The 22,143-nt window shown below is 48.6% G+C and overlaps 3 protein-coding genes across 4 annotated transcripts; 2 read left to right on the top strand and 1 right to left on the bottom strand.

Moving 5' to 3' along the window:
* Positions 1-622: 622 nt before the first annotated feature.
* LOC120677474 lies at positions 623-14,987 on the top strand. Of its 2 annotated transcripts, XM_039958627.1 has the most exons (19): positions 623-904; positions 1,470-1,968; positions 2,375-2,466; positions 3,602-3,766; positions 3,857-4,244; positions 4,333-4,451; positions 4,587-4,659; positions 4,735-4,949; positions 5,050-5,094; positions 5,171-5,252; positions 6,312-6,500; positions 12,067-12,170; positions 12,280-12,370; positions 12,587-12,718; positions 12,944-13,066; positions 13,367-13,537; positions 13,808-13,867; positions 13,955-14,149; positions 14,412-14,963. In XM_039958627.1, the coding sequence occupies exons 1-18, from the start codon at positions 831-833 to the stop codon at positions 14,087-14,089; spliced, it is 2,757 nt and encodes a 918-aa protein (XP_039814561.1). In that variant the 5' UTR covers positions 623-830; the 3' UTR covers positions 14,090-14,149; positions 14,412-14,963. The 2 variants fall into 2 exon arrangements, with proteins under 2 accessions (XP_039814561.1, XP_039814563.1); XM_039958629.1 differs by lacking the exon at positions 6,312-6,500 and having other exon boundaries at positions 660-904; positions 14,412-14,987.
* Positions 14,988-16,342: 1,355 nt separating this feature from the next.
* Positions 16,343-17,228, top strand: LOC120679977 (arabinogalactan protein 1-like). Its single transcript, XM_039961628.1, has one exon. It carries the CDS (start codon positions 16,487-16,489, stop codon positions 16,901-16,903), a length of 417 nt encoding a protein of 138 aa, XP_039817562.1. The 5' UTR covers positions 16,343-16,486; the 3' UTR covers positions 16,904-17,228.
* A 3,296-nt stretch (positions 17,229-20,524) lies between these two features.
* On the bottom strand, positions 20,525-21,863 carry LOC120679659 (blue copper protein-like). Its single transcript, XM_039961299.1, has 2 exons — positions 21,548-21,863; positions 20,525-21,150 (listed from the first exon to the last, which is right to left on the bottom strand). Exons 1-2 carry the CDS (start codon positions 21,708-21,710, stop codon positions 20,780-20,782), a joined length of 534 nt encoding a protein of 177 aa, XP_039817233.1. The 5' UTR covers positions 21,711-21,863; the 3' UTR covers positions 20,525-20,779.
* Between the last annotated feature and the right edge of the window lie 280 nt (positions 21,864-22,143).

Here is a 22,143-nt window from a genome sequence, read left to right as displayed (position 1 = left end):
GAACATTTTCGGTTCAACGTTTATCCTTTGCATTGTGCCCTATCTTGAGCACATTCAAACTTTACCTTGGAGATCTGGACTTTTTTTTAAGAAAAATTAACTGGACACTTTTATGTGCATATGGATGAGCACATACAGACACAGGTATTTGCATATGGACTTTTTTCAGACCTAACACATTTTGGAATCACACAACAGGGCACGTGCTCACACCATCACACGCAAAAGCCATAGAATTGAGACAAGTCACAGTACAGTCTTACACTCAAACCACATCTACGTGATCCGAATCTTTTTGGGCATGATCTTCAGTTAGTACGAGATTGCTCTTCACTTAATACAGCTGCAGCTGGAGCAGCTGGAGTCACCATCACGGCAAAATGGAGTGAGCTCGTTACCATGTCAACTGCCAAGTGCCAACTGCCGAAGAAGAAGATGATCGGCTCAAAGAAACGAAGACCGGAGGTAAGAGAGAAAGGGGACGGCCGGACCGCGACGCCAAAACAGAATTGTCTAGTCGAGCGCCCGAAAAAAAAAACAAAAAAGCAAAGGAAAAAAGGGAGACGCGAAATGGTCTGGTCCCCGTGAAGCGTCCCGGCAAAGGCACCGGTGGCCTCGCCCAGCGCCTATCGTTTACGGGGCCCTCGCCTCTCCTCTCTCCCTCCTGCTCCTCGCCTCCCCTTCTTCCTCGTCATCGCGCTCCTCCCCACCGCTAGCTTCCCTCCCCATATAAACCCTATCCCTCTCCGCCTGCTCTCGCTTGTCGTGACGCCCCCCCGCCAGCGCCGGCCCCACCGCCGCCGGCGAGACACCGCAGCAGCCGCCGCCCGATGGCGACCGCCGTGGCGTCGCAGCCGCGCCACCTCCCCCTCGGCGCCGGCGCCGAGCCGAGGTGCACCGCCAGGTTGGTCCCGACCGCTCTCCTCTCCGCTTGCGCTGCTGTTCGGCGCCACGGTTCGGCGTCTGGCCGTTATCTCGTGGGCGGGGGAATCGCGCGAATGTGTTGGTTGGAATCGAGAGGTTGGTTCAATTGGGCGTGGAATCGCGCGGATACGTCGGGGGTTTGCGCTGGACAACCGTGCCAGTGTGTATTCCGTCGCTTAGTTTGGCCATTTACTGTGTAGCATTTCGGTCTCGGACCCCGGAGCTTACAAACCGGAAATCTCTAGAACGGACTTGGGGGGATCGGGAATTGGGATGCTCTGCTAGATTTCTCTGTCTGATACCTTGAGATTGTTCTCTATGAATGATGCGACTTGATACACATCGAATTTGCTCTCACCTGTAATTAGGGACTGTCATCTCAGATGGTTAACTGCCTCTGGCTTGTATTGATTGGAATAGTTGATGGGACTCCTATGATTATCTATTGTGATACATTGATTGAGAGTTTCCATTCATGCTGGAGTTAAATTCATTTGCATTGTTTCAGGATCAGATCATTAATGGCTAAGGGTTTGTGTTTGCAGCACATCGAGGGTTTACACTCTTGAGAAAGTATATGGGTTCAGATTTGTATGCAGAAGCATCGTAGATCTGAAGAGTCAAAAATTCCATCCCCGCATTTCAAAGAGAAATTGCCACTTGAGGAGCTCAACGATAGGATGCGACAGGACCATTCACAGTGCTAGATTGTTGGAGTTTCGGAGACAAAAGGGAGTGTTCCAGAGAACTAGAAGGATACTTCACATTATTCCTTTGGCTTCTAATGATGAAGGAAACAGTGTATCTGTTAATGGAGCTCCGCAAGTTGGTTCGGCAAGCAGCATGGAGGAAATAAGGCTGAAACTGAATAAAGCATTTCAAACTGAAGATATCAGCAATGGACTTGTCCAGTCAATTCATGATGCTGCGAGGTCTATTGAATTGGCTTTCATAGAGCACAGCAAATCATCTAAGGGCTCATGGTTTCCAAAGGCATGGATGGGTGTTGACAACAATGCATGGATAAAATCACTGTCTTACAAGGTAGAGTACTGAACATTCTCCAGAGGTACATTTGCCCCTGTTCTTCACATGGAGAAACGGAGGAATATTTGCAGTCATTTTTATCACATCATTTTGAAATCTTTAACATATTATTAAAATCATCCACCCGCAAAAAATATTATTAAAATCATGAAAAGTAAATATTAGCTTTCTGTTGTTCCTTAGAAGAAACATAAATTTCTCTTGGATTTTTTATTATGCGTTAATATGCTGCCTAAAACCAGCTTAGAGCTAAGCACCACATCTGAACTTGTTCGAGTGGATGTTTCTTAGTTCTTAAATGAAATCTTCAGTATGCTCCATTGTAGTTGTGCCCTGCAGGGTCCAGAATTCCCGCGAGATACATATTTTCTATTCACTGAAATCTTACAGAAGATGTTTGCAGGCTGCTGTAGACTCATTGTTGCAAGCAGTTATCGATGTTTCATCTCGCGGGAATGGCAGAGATAGAGATATTAATATATTTGTTCAAAGGAGGTCTACCTTCTAACATTCTCCTTTGCCTTCATGTCTTATTGCTTAAATGTGTTTTTGTAGCAGATTACTTTGTTTCTAAGTCCATAGTATCCTGTGCTGAAGTTTGGTGGGAGCAAATTTCTATTTTAAAAGTTCCATTCCGTCTAAAATGATAATAGCTCATAAGATTTAAGTATGCCTTTCAGGTGTGCCATGTCGCGTGTCAAATATCGAAATGGTATCGAGCAGAGCTTGTAAACACTATAACTTTCTGGTCCTGTGTTGCAATGCATATGGATCAGGGCGTTTGTACCTGGGACTCTTAAAAAAGATTTAAGTATGCCTTTTCATTTGTTGCCCGATTAGTTTCATTTTATGTGGGCCGGTGCAGGACTGCTACAGTAACATCATGCCCTCTTCCTCAGGGTTAGGGTTAGTTACTGATAAGATCAATAGATTAGATATCTTTCTTAGAAGCCAAGTAAACCTCCCTACATAAAGAGGAGAGTTTTAACAATCAAAGCAAGGAAGAAGCAATCAATCTAGTCCCAATCTTGTGTTCATCCCTCTCAGCTATGACATTTTAGAAGAAGTTTGGATTCTAATTGGAAATTTTCTCTCAGCAAGAAACAAGTTACTGCAGCGGCCTATAGTGCTAAGTTGTAGCTGCATTTCATTGATTCAGAAGTAGCCCGGCAATTTCCAATTACCAAACTGGCAAACACACAGAACTAATAAAGTATTGATGACAAGAGTGTAAAGGCAATATGTGGCTAGTGGAGTGATATTAAATTATTATTAACATGAAGGTCTTGGTGCCGCGGTTCTATTCATGCCAGTACATATAGTTAACCAAAAGAATTTTTAAATGTCCATGTGCTAATTTAACATGCAGACTCTCCAAAGCTAAGCATTAGGGGTAATTTTATTTATCATGATGCCAACTAAAATGTATGTTGTTTTCGTAGTTCATTTAGATTTTGGTCAGTAGCTGCATAAGTAAATGAAGATGAATCTGTATCTTCTTCAGTTCTTCATATTGATTCTTTTTTGCTTGTAGCATGTTCAAGTGACATTGGATTGATCCTCTGTATTATGATTTATTCAATAGAGCTTTTCTTTGGTGTCTATTCAGTGATATTTTACTTTACTGCAGTTTGTCCCGCTTGCGCAACCCCCTCGAGAGTGTTATCAAGATTGAACTGTCGAAGAGGGAACCTACATTGTATGAATGGTATTCATCCAGTCAAAATCCTTTGGTTATGAGACAATTTGTAAACATTTTTGAAAGTGATCCACTGTTTAACTCTGCAACAGCAATGTAAGTTCCCTGTATTCTTTAAGACAATAAAATGCGCACAGGCAGTAACTAGTCCAAGACTCATGGATATTTTCTCTTGTTTGCTGTCAGATGCTGTGAAGATGAGAAGATGAATACTAGCAAAAGTGACCGTTCTCTGCTTATGCTAGGTTTGATCTGTCTTTCTGCAATCACAAAGCTTGGATCAGCAAAAGTTTCTTGCCAGCAATTCTCTTCAATGGTACCTGATATTATTGGTCGATTCACGGATATGCTTCTTGAGTTTGTCCCTCTAAGTAAAGTGTATAACTTAACGAAAGATATTGGGCTTCAGAGAGAATTTTTGTATAATTTTGGTCCTCGTGCTGCTGTTCCTAAACTTACTAATGATCATGGACTTGAGATATCATTTTGGATTGATCTGGTTCAGAAACAGTTACTTCGTGCTCTTGATCGTGAAAAGATATGGTCAAGATTGACAACAAGTGAAAGTATTGAGGTTGAAACTAAAAATGATCTATTTATATAGTCATAGACACCTCTTCCTTGACTGCAAATTTGATATAGTTATTTATTTCCCGTTACAGGTTCTGGAAAAGGATCTTGCAATATTTGGTTTTTTCATTGCTTTGGGCAGAAGCACACAAGGGTACTTATCTTCCAATGGTCTTACTGATTTGGATGATTCACTCAATGGTATTGTAAGGTACGCTCTATGTGAATGTAGATTTTTGCATTTTCTTAATGAAACCATACTTCAGTTAATAAGAAGCTTTAACATACTAGCTTAATTGCCTAAATATGATTCACTATACTGTTTAATGAGCTTATAATAATCCAGGTATCTTATTGGTGGGAGTGTATTGTATTATCCACAGTTGTCCTCGATTAGTTCATATCAGCTGTATGTGGAGGTCAGTATGCTGGCAGTGTGCTGAGCTTTTAATGCTACTCAGCATTCCATGTTCATACGTCTTTCTCACCTTCAGGTAGTCTGTGAAGAGCTTGAGTGGCTTCCTTTTTACAATAACGATGTTCCAAGTGCAAAAACCGATACTGAAGGTAGAGAAGAAGTATCTAAAGGAGAAGAAGTAATATCAAGAGTCTTAAATGTATGCTCTTATTGGATGACTAGTTTTATAAAGTACAGCTCATGGCTTGAGGACCCTTCAAATGTGAAGGCGGCAAAATTTCTGTCTAAGGGGTAGGTCAATATTCAGTCATTACGATGATTATCTTGTTCTTGTGTGCAGATATGGATATGTGAGTACTGATTAATTCTCTACTGAATGTTCAAAATGTAGGCATGTCATGTTGAGCGACTGCATGAAGGAGATTGACATATCAAAGTAAGAATTAAGCAGGAGGTTGCACTATTTGTTCTCCTAGACCAGTAGATTTATTTATATGCTAAATCTGTTGTAGAAATAATATGTCAAAAGGCCGAGGCTTGCCAGAACCAGAAGAAGACTTGGATACTGGGACAGAGTTAGCTTCCTTTGACAAGGTATTTATTGTGGAGTGCCTTTTAGAATTGCTAATATATTTTAATGATTTTACACATCCGAACAAAAGTATGTTCTACAATACTATTGATAGAGTTCTTAGTGTATTTAACATGTGTATGTCAAAGGTGTTAAAAGGTAACTATGAAATGTTGTTTCTTAGTATGGTGTCTACACAACAACAACAACAACAACAACAACAACATAGCCTTTTGTCCCAAGCGAGTTGGGGTAGGCTAGAGATGAAACCCAAAAGACACAAAGGTCATGGTTCAGGCACGTTGATAGCTAGTCTCCAAGCGTTCCTATCCAAAGCTAACTCCTCAAAGATATCCCAATCTTTAAGGTCTCTCTTAACGGACTCGTCCCAAATCAGTTTAGGTCTACCTCTACCCATCTTTACCTTATCAACACGCTTTAGCACCCCACTACGCACCGGCGCCTCCGGAGGCCTCCGTTGGACATGTCCAAACCATCTCAACCGATGTTGGGTAAGTTTCTCCTCAATTGGTGCCACCCCTACCTTCTCCCGAATAACTTCGTTCCGGACTCTATCCCTCTTTGTCTGCCCGCAAAACCACCGCAACATCCGCATCTTTGCTACACTTAGTTGCTGGACATGTCGCTTTTTTGTAGGCCAACATTCAGCACCGACTATATGTGCTACACTCTGCTACACTCAGTATGGTGTCTACACCTCCACAAAAATTAGAAACATCCTTATAGCACCGACTATATGTGCCCTTCATAAGAGAAATCTCTTATCTAAGAGATGGCGTGTGTCCTACACTCTCCTAGTCTGCTTCACCTATGATTTTACTGACGTGTTAAGATAGTTGAGGTGGCACTATTGCACATGCCTTTATATGTACTAGAAGATCTACTTGAGTAAAAGAAAAAGGATGGACAATTGCATATATGGTGGATGAACTTAATTTGGGAATTAAATCCATTTTGCATATGTGAAGTGCTTATTTTAAGTTTATGATGACAATTGCCTCTAAAATAGACGCTATCCCCAGTTGGTAAAATGTTGTTGAAATTGGTTTCAATCATTGCAGTCACTTGAAAGTGTTGAGGAAGCTTTGATTAAGTTAGAAAATTTGCTTCAAGAAATGCACGTTTCCAGTTCCAACTCTGGTAAGGAGGATCTAAAGGCTGCATGCTCTGGTCTTGAAATGATAAGGAGACTAAAGAAAGAAGCTGAGTTTCTTGAAGCATCCTTTCGAGCAAAAGCAGAATATCTGGATGTGAGATTTCTTGGTTTGCTTTTGTTTCAGTACATTTTAGCCATGCTTGATGCTTCTAAGAAAGCATAGCCATGCATTAATGAGTCTCTGATCTCATTGCATTGGGAAGGGTTTGTTTTATGGATTTCCAGTGCACTCCACCTGTCATGGGCAGTGCACCAGGATACTTGCACGCATGAACAGCTACTCGGATTTACTGTAGCACTTGGTTTGCGTAAATTTTCTTCTGTTGTTATCTTAGCTAAGATTGGATCTTTTCGTTGCATTGGTTAGTGATAGCATGTTGTGGTAAGTTGGGACTGCAGAGAGAGAGATGGAGGCGTGCTCGCCCTCCTTGCGGAGGCTCTGAACAACCCGATTAAGTGGCTGGAAATTATCTCTTTGCTTAACCTTAACAAACTGGTTTGTGGTGCTTATATAGCAGAGCACTTACAACTGAATCCTAACAAAATGGAGCGCTTATCTCAGCGCCTAACAAATGGACTAACAAACTGACTAACAGCTCCTATTATTCAGCCACTAGACCCTGATCCGGCCACCTGCTTCTTGCGCCTGCGCTGATAATGGATGCCAGTGAAAGCGTCCACAACATTTCCACCCTCCTTTGAAAACAGTTTGTCCTCAAGCTGAAAATCGGGATATGTAGCTCTGAAATCCTCCAGGTGTTCCCAAGTAGTGTCAGCTGAAGCACGGCCAATCCAACTGACACAACTCTCCCAATGCCCCCGAACCACTCGGGCCATCTTCACTTCTGCCGGCGTAGGCACCACTCTGCCATGAACAATGGGTGGAAGAGGAACCATGCTTGCTGGCGAATCGCCGGTGTACTTCTTGAGGAAGACCACGTGAAAGACATTATGAATCTTGGCACAGGGCGGCAGCTGTAGACGGTAGGCCACTGGTCTGACACGTTCCAGGACGAGATATGGCCCATAGAAACGAGGGGACAGCTTGGCCGCTGAGGAGTCGGTGATGCCTACTGCCTTGCGGTGATGGAGGCGCAGCCAAGCCCAGTCCCCCGGCGCGAAGACGATGTCGCGGTGCGCCGTGTCGTAGTGCTGCTTCATGTAATCCTGGGCGTGAAGGAGCCGCTCCCGGATCTGCGACAGGAATGTGTCGCGCTCCACGAGCTGCTTGTCGAGCGCCGTGACACGCGCGACGCCGGCCTGGTACGACGCCATCGTAGGAGGAGGCCGGCCGTAGACGACCTCGAATGGCGTGGTCCGCAACGCCGTCTGGTAGGACGAGTTGTAGCAGAACTCCGTCCATGGAAGCCACCGCAGCCAGCTCCTGGGACGATCACCAGCAAGGTAGCGCAAGTAGACTCCCAAAATCCGATTAGTTACCTCGGATTGGCCGTCCGTCTGGGGGTGGAACGCCGAACTAAGGTGCAGTTGACGCCGGCAAGCTGGAATAGCTCGGTCCAGAACGAGCTGGTAAAGACGGGGTCGCGGTCGCTGACGATGGAGCAGGGGATGCCGTGTAGCCGTACGAACGCCCGCGCCACCTATGTAGCCGAGTAGGGGTGGCCGAGCGCGATGAAGTGCGTGTATTTGGAGAGCCGATCGACCACCGTCAGCACTACCGATTTGCCGCCCACCTTTGGAAACCCCTCAACGAAGTCCATTGCGATGTCTTGCCAGATCGCCGAGGGAACGGGCAGGGGTTGAAGAAGACCCGTCGGGTGGAGATGTTCCGACTTGTTGCGCTGACAAGTCGTGCAGCTGAGGACGAAGTCGCGCACCAACTTGTTGGCGTGCGGGCTGTAGAACGAGGCGCGAAGACGGTGGAGCGTCTTCTGGACCCCCTCGTGGCCCACGCCATGGGCCGTTGCCAGGATGTGCGCCCAGAGTGCCGAGGACTCCGGAACGAAGATGCGGCCGTTGTGGACGATGAAGCCATCCACCAGGGACCATGCCGCACCCGCCTCGCCGCGCTCGATCTCCTGGCGTTTGTCGATGGCGTCCTGGAGTGTGGTGAGCTCGCGGCGCAGGTCCGCAAAGAGCTCGAGCTCTGGCATGGAGATGGCACGCACCGACACGTCCTCCTTGTTCTCGTCACGGCGCGGCAGAGCGTCGGCCGCCGCGTTCTGTTTGCCCGGCTTGAACTCCACCTTGAAGTCGTAGCCGAACAGCTTGCTCACCCATCTGTGCTGCGGAATCGTCGACAGGCGCTGGTCCAGGAGATACTTCAAGGCAAAGTGATCCGTGCGGACGGTGAACGAGCGCGCCCAGAGATAGGGACGCCAATGGCGCACCGCCTTGACCAGCCCTATGAGTTCTCGCTCATATGCTGGGAGTTTGGCGTGATGAGGAGCCACCGCGCGGCTGAAGAACGCGATGGGGCCACCACCTTGGTGCAGGACCGCGCCGAACCCGGATCCGGAGGCGTCGCAGTAGACGATGAAGCCCGTAGTGAAATCCGGCAACTGGAGAGCGGGGCCGGTCGTGAGGGCGTTCTTGAGCTTGACGAAGGCCTCCGTGGCGAATGGTGACCAGAGGAACGCCTCCTTGAGGAGCGCCGTCAGCGGCGCCACGATCGCGCCATAGCCGTTGATGAAACGGCGGTAGTAGCCCGTCAGCCCGAGGAAGCCGCGTAGCGCCTTGATGGAGCGTGGTTGAGGTCAGGACTGCACCGCCTCAATCTTGGACGGGTCCATTGTGACGCCGTCGGCCGAGATGATGTGGCCGAGGTAGTTCACGCTCCATTCGGCGAAGGAACACTTGCTGCGCTTGAGGAACAAGGAGTGATCGCGCAGCACTGACAGCACCGCACGCACATGGCGAAGGTGCTCGGTGTAGGAGCTGTAGATCAAGATATCGTCAAAGAAAACAAGTACTGATTTGCATAAGAAGGGTCGCAGCACCTCGTTCATCAATGCCTGAAAGGTTGAGGGCGCGTTCGTCAGCCCGAACGGCATGACCACGAACTCAAAGTGACCGTGGTGCGTTCGGAAGGCTGTCTTGTGGATGTCGTCGGGGTGCATCCGAACTTGATGGTAGCCGCTGGCGAGGTTGAGCTTGGTGAACAAGCACGCCCCCTTGAGTTCATCCAGCAACTCATCGACGACGGGGATCGGGAACATGTCGCGGACGGTCTTCGAATTGAGGGCGCGGAAGTCAATGCAGAAGCGCCATGTTCCGTCCTTCTTGCGCACGAGGAGCACCGGCGAAGAGAACGCCGATGTGCTGGGACGTATGATGCCCAGATGGAGCATCTCCTCGCATTGACGCTCGATCTCATCTTTCAACAACTGCGGGTAGCGGTAGGGGCGAACCGCTATGGGCGCTGTGGCCGGTAGGAGATGGATGCGGTGGTCGAGACGGCGAGACGGTGGCAGTTGCTTGGGGGAGTCGAACACGGCCGCGAACTCCGCTAGAAGCAGAGCCAGCAGGTCGGCCTGACCCATAGCATGCACCCGGGCCGGTGACGTCGCGCTCGCGTCGCGCTAGTGGACGCGGTGACCGTGGCGCTGGAACGCCATCGACTTGCGCTCGAAGTCCCAGAGTATGGGATCGAGTGTCTTCAACCACGTGCAGCCGAGGACGATGTCGTAGTCGTCGAGGGGGAGGACGTAGAGGTCGACGTCGAACCGCTCGTGGCCGATGGAGATGGGCAATGCGCGACAGACGCCGGCGCACGGGACGCGATCGCCGTTCGCGATGCCCACCGACAGGCCTGGGCGAGACTCGTAGACGAGGCCCAGTCGCGCCGCCGCACTCGTGGCGATGGAGTGTGTCGATCCCGAGTCCACGAGGGCGCAGTGGCTGACCGGCGATCTTGGTGGTGAGGTGCATGGTTTCGCCGGCGTTGATGCCGGTGAGAGCGTGCATGGAGATCTTGGGCTCCTCGTCCGAGTCCTCGTCATCCACCGGGGTGAAGTCGTCGTCCAGCTCCATCAAGTAGATGCCCTTCATGGTGCAATGTTTGAGGTGGCCGGGCGTGAACTTTTCTGGGCAGTTGAAGCAGAGGCCTTCGACGCGACGGCGCGCCACCTCCTCCGGAGACAGGCGCTTGAAGCGCGTTCCCGGTGCCGGTGCGCCCTTGGTGGGTGCTGGGGGAGTCGGCGGCTGCGTTGTCGACGACAGTAGAGGCGGCGTGTGCATGGAAGCCGATGGAGGAGGGTGCGATCCGAGGAACGACGGGGCGACGCGAGATGACGAATGTGTCGCCAACGGTGGGGAGTCGTCGTCGATCTCCAACCGGCGTTCGAACGCCCTGGCGAGGCCCATGGCGTCCTCAAGGGAGTCCGAGCGTTGCAGCTCGACGTCGATGCGCAGGGGGCTGCGCAGGCCGGCGGTGAAGATGTCGATCTGCTGTCGCTCGGAGACGTTCTTGCACCGCGCCAAGAGCTGCAGGAACTGATCTTCGTACTCCCGGACGGTGCCCGTTCGGCGGAGATGCGTCAGCTCACCAAAAGGATTGCTGCGCACTGGCGGCCCGAAGCATCTGTTGACGAGATCCACAAATTGTGGCCACGTCGGTACACTGTGGTTCTGCTCCAAGCGGTAGTACCACTGCTCGGTCGCGCCCTCCACGTAGAAGGAAGCCATCAGGACCTTCTCATCCTCCGGCGTGCGCAATTTCCGAAAAAATTGCTCGCACTTGTGAAGCCAGCCGAGGGGGTCATCGACGCCGCCGTACTTCGGGAAGCGAAGCTTGTGGGTTGGTGGCGCCGACAGCTGGAGCGGTGGTGGCGAGGCTGGTGCGTCGTCCTCCGTCGGTCCCTTGCCGGAGCCAGAGGAGGCGAACATGTCGGTCTGGAGGCGATTGACCGCCACCGAGAGCCGGCTTTGGTCGCCCTTGATGGTGATCATGTCGTTCTTCACGGTGGACACATCGCCTTTGATGGACGACAGCTCCACGAGAAGCTTGCCCATGCCGGCCTTGATGTCCGCCGCCGAGATGTTGTCGCTCATCGTGGAAGGAGGAAGAGAGGTGGGCAGGGAAGGATCGCGGGTGGGAGGAACGATGATCTCAGGATCAGCAAGACACTGATACCAAAGAGATCGCCAAAGAGAAATTATCTCTTTGCTTAACCTTAACAAACTGGTTTGTGGTGCTTATATAGCAGAGCACTTACAACTGACTCCTAACAAAATGGAGCGCTTATCTCAGCGCCTAACAAATGGACTAACAAACTGACTAACAGCTCCTATTATTCAGCCACTAGACCCTGATCCGGCCACCTGCTTCTTGCGCCTGCGCTGATAATGGACGCCAGTGAAAGCGTCCACAACATAGCATAGCATCAGTTGCATCTCTTTTCAATTAAGCAATGAGAACTCGATCTAATTTTCTCACCGACATTTGTCATTCTTATACGTTTCCATATAAAAAAAAAGACATTTGTCATTCTCATCTTAAGTCCTATTTTCTCATGCCTTGCAGCTGTCACCATCAGTCTATCCTCCCAGTGCTGTTTGCATTAATGATCTAAGATCATCACATGCATAATGTATCAGTTGGCAACATTAGACCCCAAACTGTATAGTTTATTGCACTACAGTTGGCACTAGAATTGATTTACAATCATGATAATGTGCTATTTTTTATGGTTCATTAGGCTGATGAAAGTAGCAGTCCAGTATCTCCTACTTCAGAGGAAGGACGTGGAAAGACAGATAGCAGGACCAATGATACCGCAGCACCACAAAAATCAGGAAGCAGGTGGCATTATCTTGTAATTAATTGCCTATACATGGTTGTGATATCTTCTGTGGTTTGGTTTCAGGGCAGTGAATAAACCTGCTCAGTGGTTTCTTATTTCTCTTGTCAGGGTGGATAATAAACGCCGTCCATTTTGGGACTTCTTTGGCCGGTCTTCGGGAAAAAAAGTTGAGCCAGCTCTTCAAATTGCAGATCAGGATGTATGGATGCTGTACTGTATATTTGTTTTGTGCATTTAAGAATACATCAGCAACTAGCGTAAAGTGGTTTAAAAATGCATCCCTGGTAGCACTGGCCATAGCTTTAATTAATTACTGAAAGTTAATTCTGATCCTCAGATGAATACCATTAAATTTTATCTCATAAGATGTTGCAGCAACTCCTAATCTGACAAGATGGTCCATTTTTTGCTGAAGGGCACTGTTGCCAATGTGGAGAAGAAAGACATGGAGTCAAATGACATACTCCGCTTTGAACAGTTGAGGCGTGAGCTGATCGAGTTAGAAAAGCGAGTGCAGAAGAGTGCAGATGATGCTCAAAAGGAGGAGGTATGCCTGTTTAACAGAATTTTGGAATAGAAAACCACAGGTTATACAGAATTTGAGTGAACATTTGGAACTGAGATCAGCTATCTTATGAGATTAATTGCACTCTTTTTTGTTGTTAGCTGTTGTTTTCTGGCTACGGTTTTAACCATAGTGGATGGTGTCACTGGTACATTTTTTCTTTCTTTCTGAAAGAACTCTCCGTTCAGTCGAAGTCTTGTTTTCCAGGAGATGGGTGTTGCAGACGGAACAACTGCGCCGTCACCTGTTGCATCAGTGCCTTCCGGTGAGGCTAGCAAGAAAGAAAATGTTATAACTAAATCAGTGGAGAAGGTCAAGGAGACTACAACGGTATGGCCATCTAAACTTAAGATCCCATAGCAAGTAAGAAACACATGTAGCGTATACCATCAGAAAAATTTGGAAACATTGTTCATTAATTTTATAAGCTTTACAAAGCTTTTCTTCTTCTGCTGTATCTCATGATAATGACGCTCGACGCCGTTCGTGGTATCATTGTGAATGGTTATAGTAGGCATTGAATAATCCAATTAACTCTATCAAAGAGCCTTTTTTCCATCCAATGGAGCTCATCACAATATTTACTTTAGTCCCATTCCTCTCATTTCTTATTTATACTTTTCTGCACAGACTGTGGTGCAAGGGACACAACTCCTAGCAATTGATACAGGAGCTGCTATGGGTTTGCTGAAAAGAGCTCTTATTGGGGATGAACTAACTCAGAAGGAAAAGCAGGCTCTTCAAAGAACCCTGACAGATTTGGCATCTGTTGTTCCTATAGGAATACTTATGCTTTTGCCAGTGAGTCTTTCTTCTACTTGTATTTCTGCTTCTTAAACAAATAGAGGATTTGTAGGCCCACTTTATCATTTCATTTAATTTGGGTGGCGTAATCCTGTTAACGTTTTACCTTATCTGTGTGGACTCTGGACAACCTAGAGTCCCACCATGATCAAGCATTTTATTCTGTGTCCAAGAGTGACATCAGTCATATACTCTGACCTGCAAAATAGCAGGAGTGTAAATGTATTTGGTGTTGGGAGCATCGTGACAATTGCTTTTGTGTCCCAGGTTACTGCAGTTGGTCATGCTGCTATTTTGGCCTTCATCCAGAGATATGTGCCTTCTATGGTATGTAGTTTTGTGATCCCACGCTTCTTCCACTCTGTGGCAATTTTTTATATAATAAGTTTTATTTGTTTATTTGTAATTGTGTAGATCCCATCCACATATGCTCCCGATAGGTTAGATCTCCTCAGGCAGCTCGAAAAGGTGAAGGAAATGGAAGTTGCTGAGGGCAGCAGCGAAGATTTATTGGAGACAGTTGGTTCGAGAACGGAACAAGTGAAATAAGCTGACCATGTACAGATGGACATTATTATACTCCTTAGCTTACGATCTTTCCTGTGAAGTGTAAGTGCATATGTCTGCTGCTTTTCCTTTCTCGTTTTCTATCTACTTGCGTTGCCCCCTGTTTAGCTCTGATATGGAACAGCTCAAGCATAGACATTAGGCACGTGAACACCTATATATATATATATATATATATATATATATATATATATATATATATATATATATATATATATATATATATATATATATATATATATATATATATATATTCCCCTCTAATCATTTGTTTACCATCTTAATCATGTTTACTTTTGTACAGTGTTTCGGAACAAGGTGTTCGAGGGGTTTATTTCATTTACGGGATTCTTTGAATTACATACTTCTGGAAACACGACCTGCAAGGCTATGTAAATAACCAATCACTGCATCGAGAAATCGGAGGATTCTTCAAAGAGCTGCACTTTTGTAGGCTGTATCCATACTTCAGGGCATACGTGGGCGCTCCGTGCCCCCTTCAACATAGAAGATGATGAATGTCCAAGTCCCTCTTGGACAGTCTCTTTAGGTAGATATTTTGGTAGAGGTTTCTGTGTCTAGCTGATACGATGGCCACCGCGTTTTTCTCTCCTATGTACTCTCCACCGGGAAAAAGAAAATAAAACCCGGTAACCTTGTTTTCTTAGGAATCAAGGGGAATGCCACCTGCTTCTCCTGTAGACCTGTACCCTAATGCTCAAATTCAGTGACCTGGAGTTAATGGCCAAGTTTTCGTGAGCAAGATGTGGAGATAATTGTAGTGTTCTACACCCTAGTCGTCGAGTCCCGCACAAATTTGTCTGACGTTACCCTGTAAATACGCCTCTGTATTGTCTACTGTGTTACGACTGTGATTTGACGTCGAGGCCTTTGGTCGTCGCATGGTTCCACACGTACCGTACGGCGTACTACGTGCTTTGAAGCTACTATCGTCTAGTTACCCTGTGACTACGCCTACTGTGATGAAGAAGCATCACAGGATGTGGGCTACACTTTGGTCCAGTCAATGCTGAAATTTTAGTGTCTCGATTTGATACCCGTAACGTAAGGCCGTAATCCATTGTAGGCTGCAGCGGCCATTGAGGGCTTGGTGCTTAAGAAAAGCCTTCATGATTTCCAATTGAATTTCTCAAGGGTCCACACCGTCACCGTCACCCTGAAAGTTCATTAGAGATAGTGCTAAGGAATTCGACTAAATGTCCTAACTCCTAAGGAATGTATATCATTAGTGGGCATAAGATGTGATTCATTATTAGCTTCACCAAGGATCTTGGCGATGGCGTGATGCCATGATCCATAAGATGTGTGTTTTCTGTTTGCGTGGGGACGGTCAGCAGACAGCAGCTAAACGTTAGCTGGTAGTGTCCACAATTTTCAGCGGCAGAAACGTAATCATACGAGAGGCGCGGGGCATAAGTCAAGAAGAATACAAAGAGCAGAGGAAAGACCGAGCCAAATTTCCTTTTTCTTTTGAAAGCGAACGACACCGGCAACCACAAAAGTTGGACGCCATCACCGACCGCAGCGTGGCGCAAGGAAATTTACAGGGATCTCACATCACACATGCTTTAGCAAAGTGGTAGCGTGCACTCTAAGCTGAATATTGGATTTTTTTCCTTGAACGGCAGAATAGTATTCTTTTTTTTTTTGAAGTGGGCAGAACAGTATTCTTGGTTGTTAAAAGAGATGTAAATTCAGACTTCAGAGGTTGGGCGAACAAGCGTGAGCGACAACCAGGCGTCAGGCACGCAAGCGGTAAGCAATGGATTTGGGAAAGCTACCAAACGCGCATGGTGGCGTCACGGACCGCCCCTGCCCGGCAAATTTCTCGGTGTTCCTTGCCAAACATTAAAAGGACGCACACTTGTATTCAAAACCTATTTTTGGGAAAAACTATTGATTCATTTTCGACTTTGAAAGTTGACAAGTTGTGCCGAAAATTAATATGGGATCAGGCCTATTGGAAGCCAGCTCACAGCCGACCTTATCTCGCTTACTTTAAGGAGAGGCATTTTCTATTTTTCTTCTCATGCTGTTCACATTTGACTTTTATATTTAAAAAATACGAGGCGACGAAAGAGTTTTTTTAATGCCGCTGGATCGCCATCTGACGGCCGGAATCGTCTCACAGCGCACCGACATTTGCGCGATTAGAGCGTAGTTACGCCGCGCTAATTCCTTTTTAATACTTCCCCCTCCGCATATCCCACCCTTTTTATATCACCTTCGCACGATTCCAAGCGGCCGCCTCCCCCACTTGCGAAAGCCAAACGCGAAAACCCACCACCTCAAACCCTAGCGCACTCGCCGCCGCCGCCACCGCAGAAAAGAGACAGGCACCTTCTCCGGCCTCCTCCCATGGCGCGCATCCACCTCGTGGCCGTGGCCATGGCCGTCCTCTTCGCCGCTGCGACGGCGCAGGCCCCGGGCGCGTCCCCGACGCCGGCCCCACGGGCGCAGCCCACGCCACCGCCGCCGCCGCCACCTCGCGCCCCGGCGCCGGCCCCGGTTTCTCCCCCCGCGCAGGCCCCTGCAACGCCTCCCCCGGCCTCCGCCCCGGCGCCCGCCCCGACCCAGACGGCCCCCGCTCCTTCCCCCAAGGCCGCGGCCCCCGCCCCGGAGGTCCCGGCCTCGCCGCCGGCGCCGGCGCCGGGCTCGATCACCCAGCCGCCGTCCGAGGCCCCGGCCTCCCCGCCGCCGCCCAGCGCCGCGTCCAGCGTCGCCCCCGCCTTCGCCCTGGTCGCCTTGGCGGCTGCCTTCGCGCTCTTCTTCTGAGATCGCGGCGCCGCCTCCGCGCCGATCCGCTGCGACCGTGACGTGGCGCGGCATGGCCGCCGCCGCTCGACGTCGCGCCGCTACCGCTATTTATTCGCCTTTTCTTCTGCTTCCTGGTTTGGTCATTCCATTCGTGGTTTTGTCTAGGGCGCGTCCGATCTGATCTAGTGATCTGGCGTTTGTGCGTGCGTGTTGAGGGAGAGAGTGATTGAGAGCTGAGACAGTGACGTGGGTTGCCATTGTATAATTGCCGCGTTTCTTTTGTAGCGCATTATTCTTTCTACAGATCTGCTCACTAATGTTATCGTGTTATTTAGCTCGTTTATCTTGTTTATTTGATCGCTCGATCCGTGCTTGTTCGTGCAGATCTGGAGCTTTGGGTCTCCGGATCTGCACGCGCGTTCTTCTGTTCTAGCATTTTGCCGATGAATTTCTTCTCCCCCCCTGCCTCCTCTGTCTAGCGAGTCTGCGAGTGATCCGTGATGGCTGACGCTTGGTGGCCAGCTGGGGAGCACCATGGAGGAAAGGTGTGGTGGAGAAGCGCCTGGAGCGCGCGGGGCTGAAGTGGAAAGCCAGCGTAAAGGTGGCGGTGGGGTGGGGGTTGGTGGCCGCCGCACGGCAGGGGCGGCGAGGGCCGCGTGGCCGAATGCCACGTAGTCATTGTGCGGAACAGCGGCGCCCGTGATGGCGACGGCGTCCTCGGTGCGCTGCGCCGTGGCGCGTCGAATCGAAAGTCCCCGGCCCAAGCGGCGATAGAGAGGGACAGCCGGCAATTCAGGAGGCCATTGCTCTGCGGTGCCGTGGCCCGTGGGAATGGATGCTCGGAACAAATGCTAGCTGGCAGGGTGCGGCGGATGGTGTGATCATCAGATTTGCCGGAGGAGGGGATTCCTCCCGGCTGTTTGTTTTTCTCCTCGTTTGCGGCGTGCGTACGGCCGGCCGTGCTGGACCGTCCGGTCATGGTCCGCCGGGTGGAGCGGTCGGAGGGGCCGGCCATCGGGCTGTGGAGTGCACGGCCAAGTGCCGACCAACCTTCACGGAGGTTCACTTGGGCCCTGGTGGATGGTGGAAGTGATAGCAGTTGTACATGGTCCCGGGTCCTCTCTCTTGCATGATTGCATCAAAACTGGAGGGGTGAAACAATCAGGTGTTGAGCGTAGAGAGCAGCAGCAGCAGAGTTTGCAAGGTCAGCAGAATCGTGGGGTCAGCAGAAAGGTTGCCAAAGTCGTGGATTCTTTTTTTTCTTCGAACATGCAGGAGAGTAGGAAGAGAGTTATACATAGACCCGAATACACCCATACTCTATCCCTAGCAAGAGAGAAGTGGATTCTATCGCCTGAGTCGCAAAATTAAGGCCCGTAATCAAGACCATAAAGGCGTTGAATCAAGGAACTTAATCAATACTATCAGTTAGATGTAAAATAGGCCCTTAATCAAGATTACAAAGACAAATTCGGAGCACGGCACCTTGATTTTTATGAAAACTATGATCAGCAAGTGATTGCTGCAACTAACAGCTGCTAGCCAACAATTGTTACATCACCTCCTATGGCTGGTGGTGCAGCTGCAGCGCAGTGGCTTGTAGGCTTTGCTTTGTAGCCCAGCCGATCAGGAAGGGATCAGGTCCATTCCCCAACGTGTGTTTATCATATGTAGCCCATGGGCCAGATGTAGGTTAAGCAAGCAAGCACTAACGAGTTCAGAGATTGAAGGCTTTACAATTGCCCAGCCTATTATAAGATGTGGATTGTTTATCATAGTATTGTTTTTTCACCTGTAAACTGTTGCTGAACCCTCCGAATTCAAGAGGCTCTGGCAATATACGGTGGGGACTCTCTCCCCCGTTCACATAAAAAAAATTATAATATGTCTTGGATTTGGGCCTCACAGTAGCGGCTATTCCGTCACACGGCGTTGGCCCATCCTTTTCGCCGAGACTAGTTTTTTTTAATCATCGCCGAGACTAGGTTGCCGTTGCTCTCAAAAGGAAAGTGGAAAGAAAATACGTAAAAAGAGACTTGTGACTTGTGAGAGTCTGGGAGCACCACCTGTCCACCTGAAACGCTGAGTGAATTCTTACTCCGCCTCCAGTCTCCGCACCTACCACCGGAGACGCGAAGGAAACTTGGAAAACCCTTCACCTCCATGCTTTCCTCCGATCCATGATGCATCGCCATCATCCCTGATCTATCCAAAGACGCATGATTCCGTGTACCTGCCCCGTTGCAGCGCTGGTCACAGTCACACGCTGCGAAACCGCCGGATTCGCACGGCCCGGAGCAAGTGTTGACCTGGGAGTTCAGGCGGCCGAGGACAGAGTCAGAGCACGACCTGAGCACACAACATTCGCAGTCGCAGGGAGCAGTTGAACTCTGCTGATCTTGTTTAGTTCTCTTCAAAATTCCAAAATTTTATAATATTTTTCGTCACATCGAATCTTTAAATACATATATAAAATATTAAATGTAACTAAATAAAATAACTAATTGCACAGCTTGTCTATAAATTGCGAGACAAATCTTTTGAAGCTAGTTAACCTATGATGGGACAGTAATTATCAAATACAAACGAAAGTAATACAGTGCTTTACAGTTTCACTTTTACGCATCTAAACAAACAAGGGCTGAATCTGGAAAACATACGCCAACCTCTAGTGAGATGCTTGTCATGTCATTTCCCGCAACCTTTTTCGCAGAGCCGGCATGAACAATCGCTGGCTGATGACATCGCTCGATGCTGACTTCGCCCTCTGGCTCCGAGTCTTTCTAAGATCTCGGTTGATTTTTTAAGTTTAAATCATTTGTCCCATCACATCACATATTTAAACACTAATTATGAGTACTAAATATAAACTTATTAACAAATTAATTTCATAAGTCACGATTTAATCGCGAGACAAATCTATTAAATCTTATTTAGTCCATAATTTGACCACTAATTGATACAATAATCATCTGCTGTTTGTGCATTAATTATACTTAATTAATATATTCGTATAGAGTTAAGCTTGCAACTCATGTAATTATTTTTATATTAAACTGACATATGAACATTCGAATTTACATCTGAACATTTGATGTGACAGCGATTTAAAAAAAACCAAACTAGACCTAATGGTCGTTCTTGAAACGGTACCAACTGCCAAGTCTCTTTTGTAACCTTCACGTCTCCCCTTCCGTGCGCCTTTGGCTGCCTGCTTTCGTAAAGATGTGTCGCAACACATGTTTTGGGACGTACATTTTGGTCTCTGAGAAAAGCTTGTAACGACACGTACCGTCCAAACGAAATCACCGTCATCCGGCATTGTTTTTCCGCGCATTCTTCCAAGCCGTCCCGTCATCGTCACCTAACCCAACAACCGCCCGAATCACTCCCGCCCTCGAGCCACATGTACACCGGTAGGTCCAGCACCTAATGCTTTCCTCAGCATGACTAATCCGTTGTGTTCTCTGAATTTTTTTGCTACTGTTACTTTGTGCCTGTTTGGTCGAACTCTGGCTCCAGTTTAAAGCTTCTAGAAGCTAACTTTTGAACAAGTCAAGAACACCCAACTTTTCAGGTTTTTTTTTCTCTCTCTCCAGCAAAAGAACACCGTGATAAAGCAACATAGGAACGATCATGTCATAGCAAAAGTGATGCAAATTATATCCATGGATGGGAAAAAACAATGAAATTATTCCAAGTCACCAACTACTACACTCGCAAGTGATCGAACACAAAGCGGAACAGCAAAGGCTAGCATCATCAACAGTACTAGGTACACGTACGCCGGCCGTCAGATGGAAACGCTCAAGAATAGTAACAATCCTGCACTGCCTCTACCCTGGCCACGCAAACAGCCAGGCCGCGCCGTACATCTCCGGTGGTGACCGGCGATCAGAACATGGCGAGCTTGAGGAGCACGCCGGCGGCGGCGGCGGCGAGGGCGGGGCCGGCCGAGCGGCGAGCGGGTGCGGCGCTCGGGGAGGGGCTAGCGGGGGTGGTGGGCGTCGGGGTGGTGGGCGTTGGGGTGCCGGGGGCGGACGGCGTCGAGGGGGAGGGGGAGCCGGAGCCGACGCTGACGGCGAGCTTCATGCCGCCGCCGCAGTGGCCGCTGATGCCGCAGATGTAGTAGTGGCTGCCGGCGGTGAGGGTGACGGTGGCCGGGCCGTTCTGGATGGTGTTCATGGCGTTGCCGGCGTTGCAGGCGTCGTAGTCGCTCTTGGAGACCTCCAACACATCGTGGCTCCCGGTGGCGAAGTTGAACGCTGAAGGAGGGGAGGGAGAGAAAAAAAATGATCAGAATAAAATTCCCGGTCGATCGTAATTCTGCACGATTGCTTGTACTACAAAACTTTTAAAATACAGTTTCGTTATTTTATCACTGCAACGATTTCTTGTTTTTTTTTGGTATACTTAGCGAACAGAGAAGAAATCAAGAAATATTCAAGTGCTGTACTAAGCAAGTAATGTGAAAAAAGATGTACTGAATTATCACCAACCATGTGGCCATCATTCCGAAAAGAGATGCTATTGGTGATCATTTTTTTTCATTGTAATCATCTTTCCATTGCATGTTGAAAAAGCTGTGAAGCAAGCATGAGAGGCCGCAAATAGTTGATGAGTAACCAATAGCAGCTAGCTTGCCGAGGGCAGAGCACTCACTTAGCATGTCTCCGACCTTGAAGGTCTTGCCGTTGGCCCAGGTGGTGTAGTCGACGCCCAGACTCCACCCCTGCGTTTCGCCGACGGTGAACGTGTCCGCCGAGGCCGCCGCGGCGCAGCTCACGGCGACGAGCAGCGCGATCAGAGCGGAACGGGACGCCATGGCGGCAGAGGCTCTGCTGCAGCTAGCTAAGGAGCAGCTCGTGACGGAGCAGCTAGCTGGTGGAGCTTTAGCGACGTCTCTGTCTTGTGTGACTGGGTTCGCACGGTGGCTGGATGGGCAAGGCAGGTTGCAGGGTTCCCCTTTTTATAGCGCCACACCGCATGGTTCTCACGGAATTGTAAGCTAGGCCGGCTAGACGCCGGCGCGGCTGCAGGATAACAGGAGTAGTCGTTGGTCCACGCTTGGGCTCCTTCTCCCTCACCTTCCTCGTCTCATGGTTTGATCTTTTCGCTCTCCACCATCATCACCAATCATTTTTTTTCCTTTTCTTTTTGGAAATCCATCATCAGTCACCACCGATCGCAGGTGTGAAAAAACAGCTCGCGTTGAATTTGTACGCGCTGCTCGTTCAAAGATTTCTTGATGATCTTCA

The sequence above is a fragment of the Panicum virgatum genome, chromosome 6N (genome assembly GCF_016808335.1).
Source record: "Panicum virgatum strain AP13 chromosome 6N, P.virgatum_v5, whole genome shotgun sequence".
NCBI lineage: Eukaryota > Viridiplantae > Streptophyta > Magnoliopsida > Poales > Poaceae > Panicum > Panicum virgatum.
Note: the sequence above shows the minus strand (reverse complement) of the source record. Positions and strands in the feature narration are given on the sequence as shown.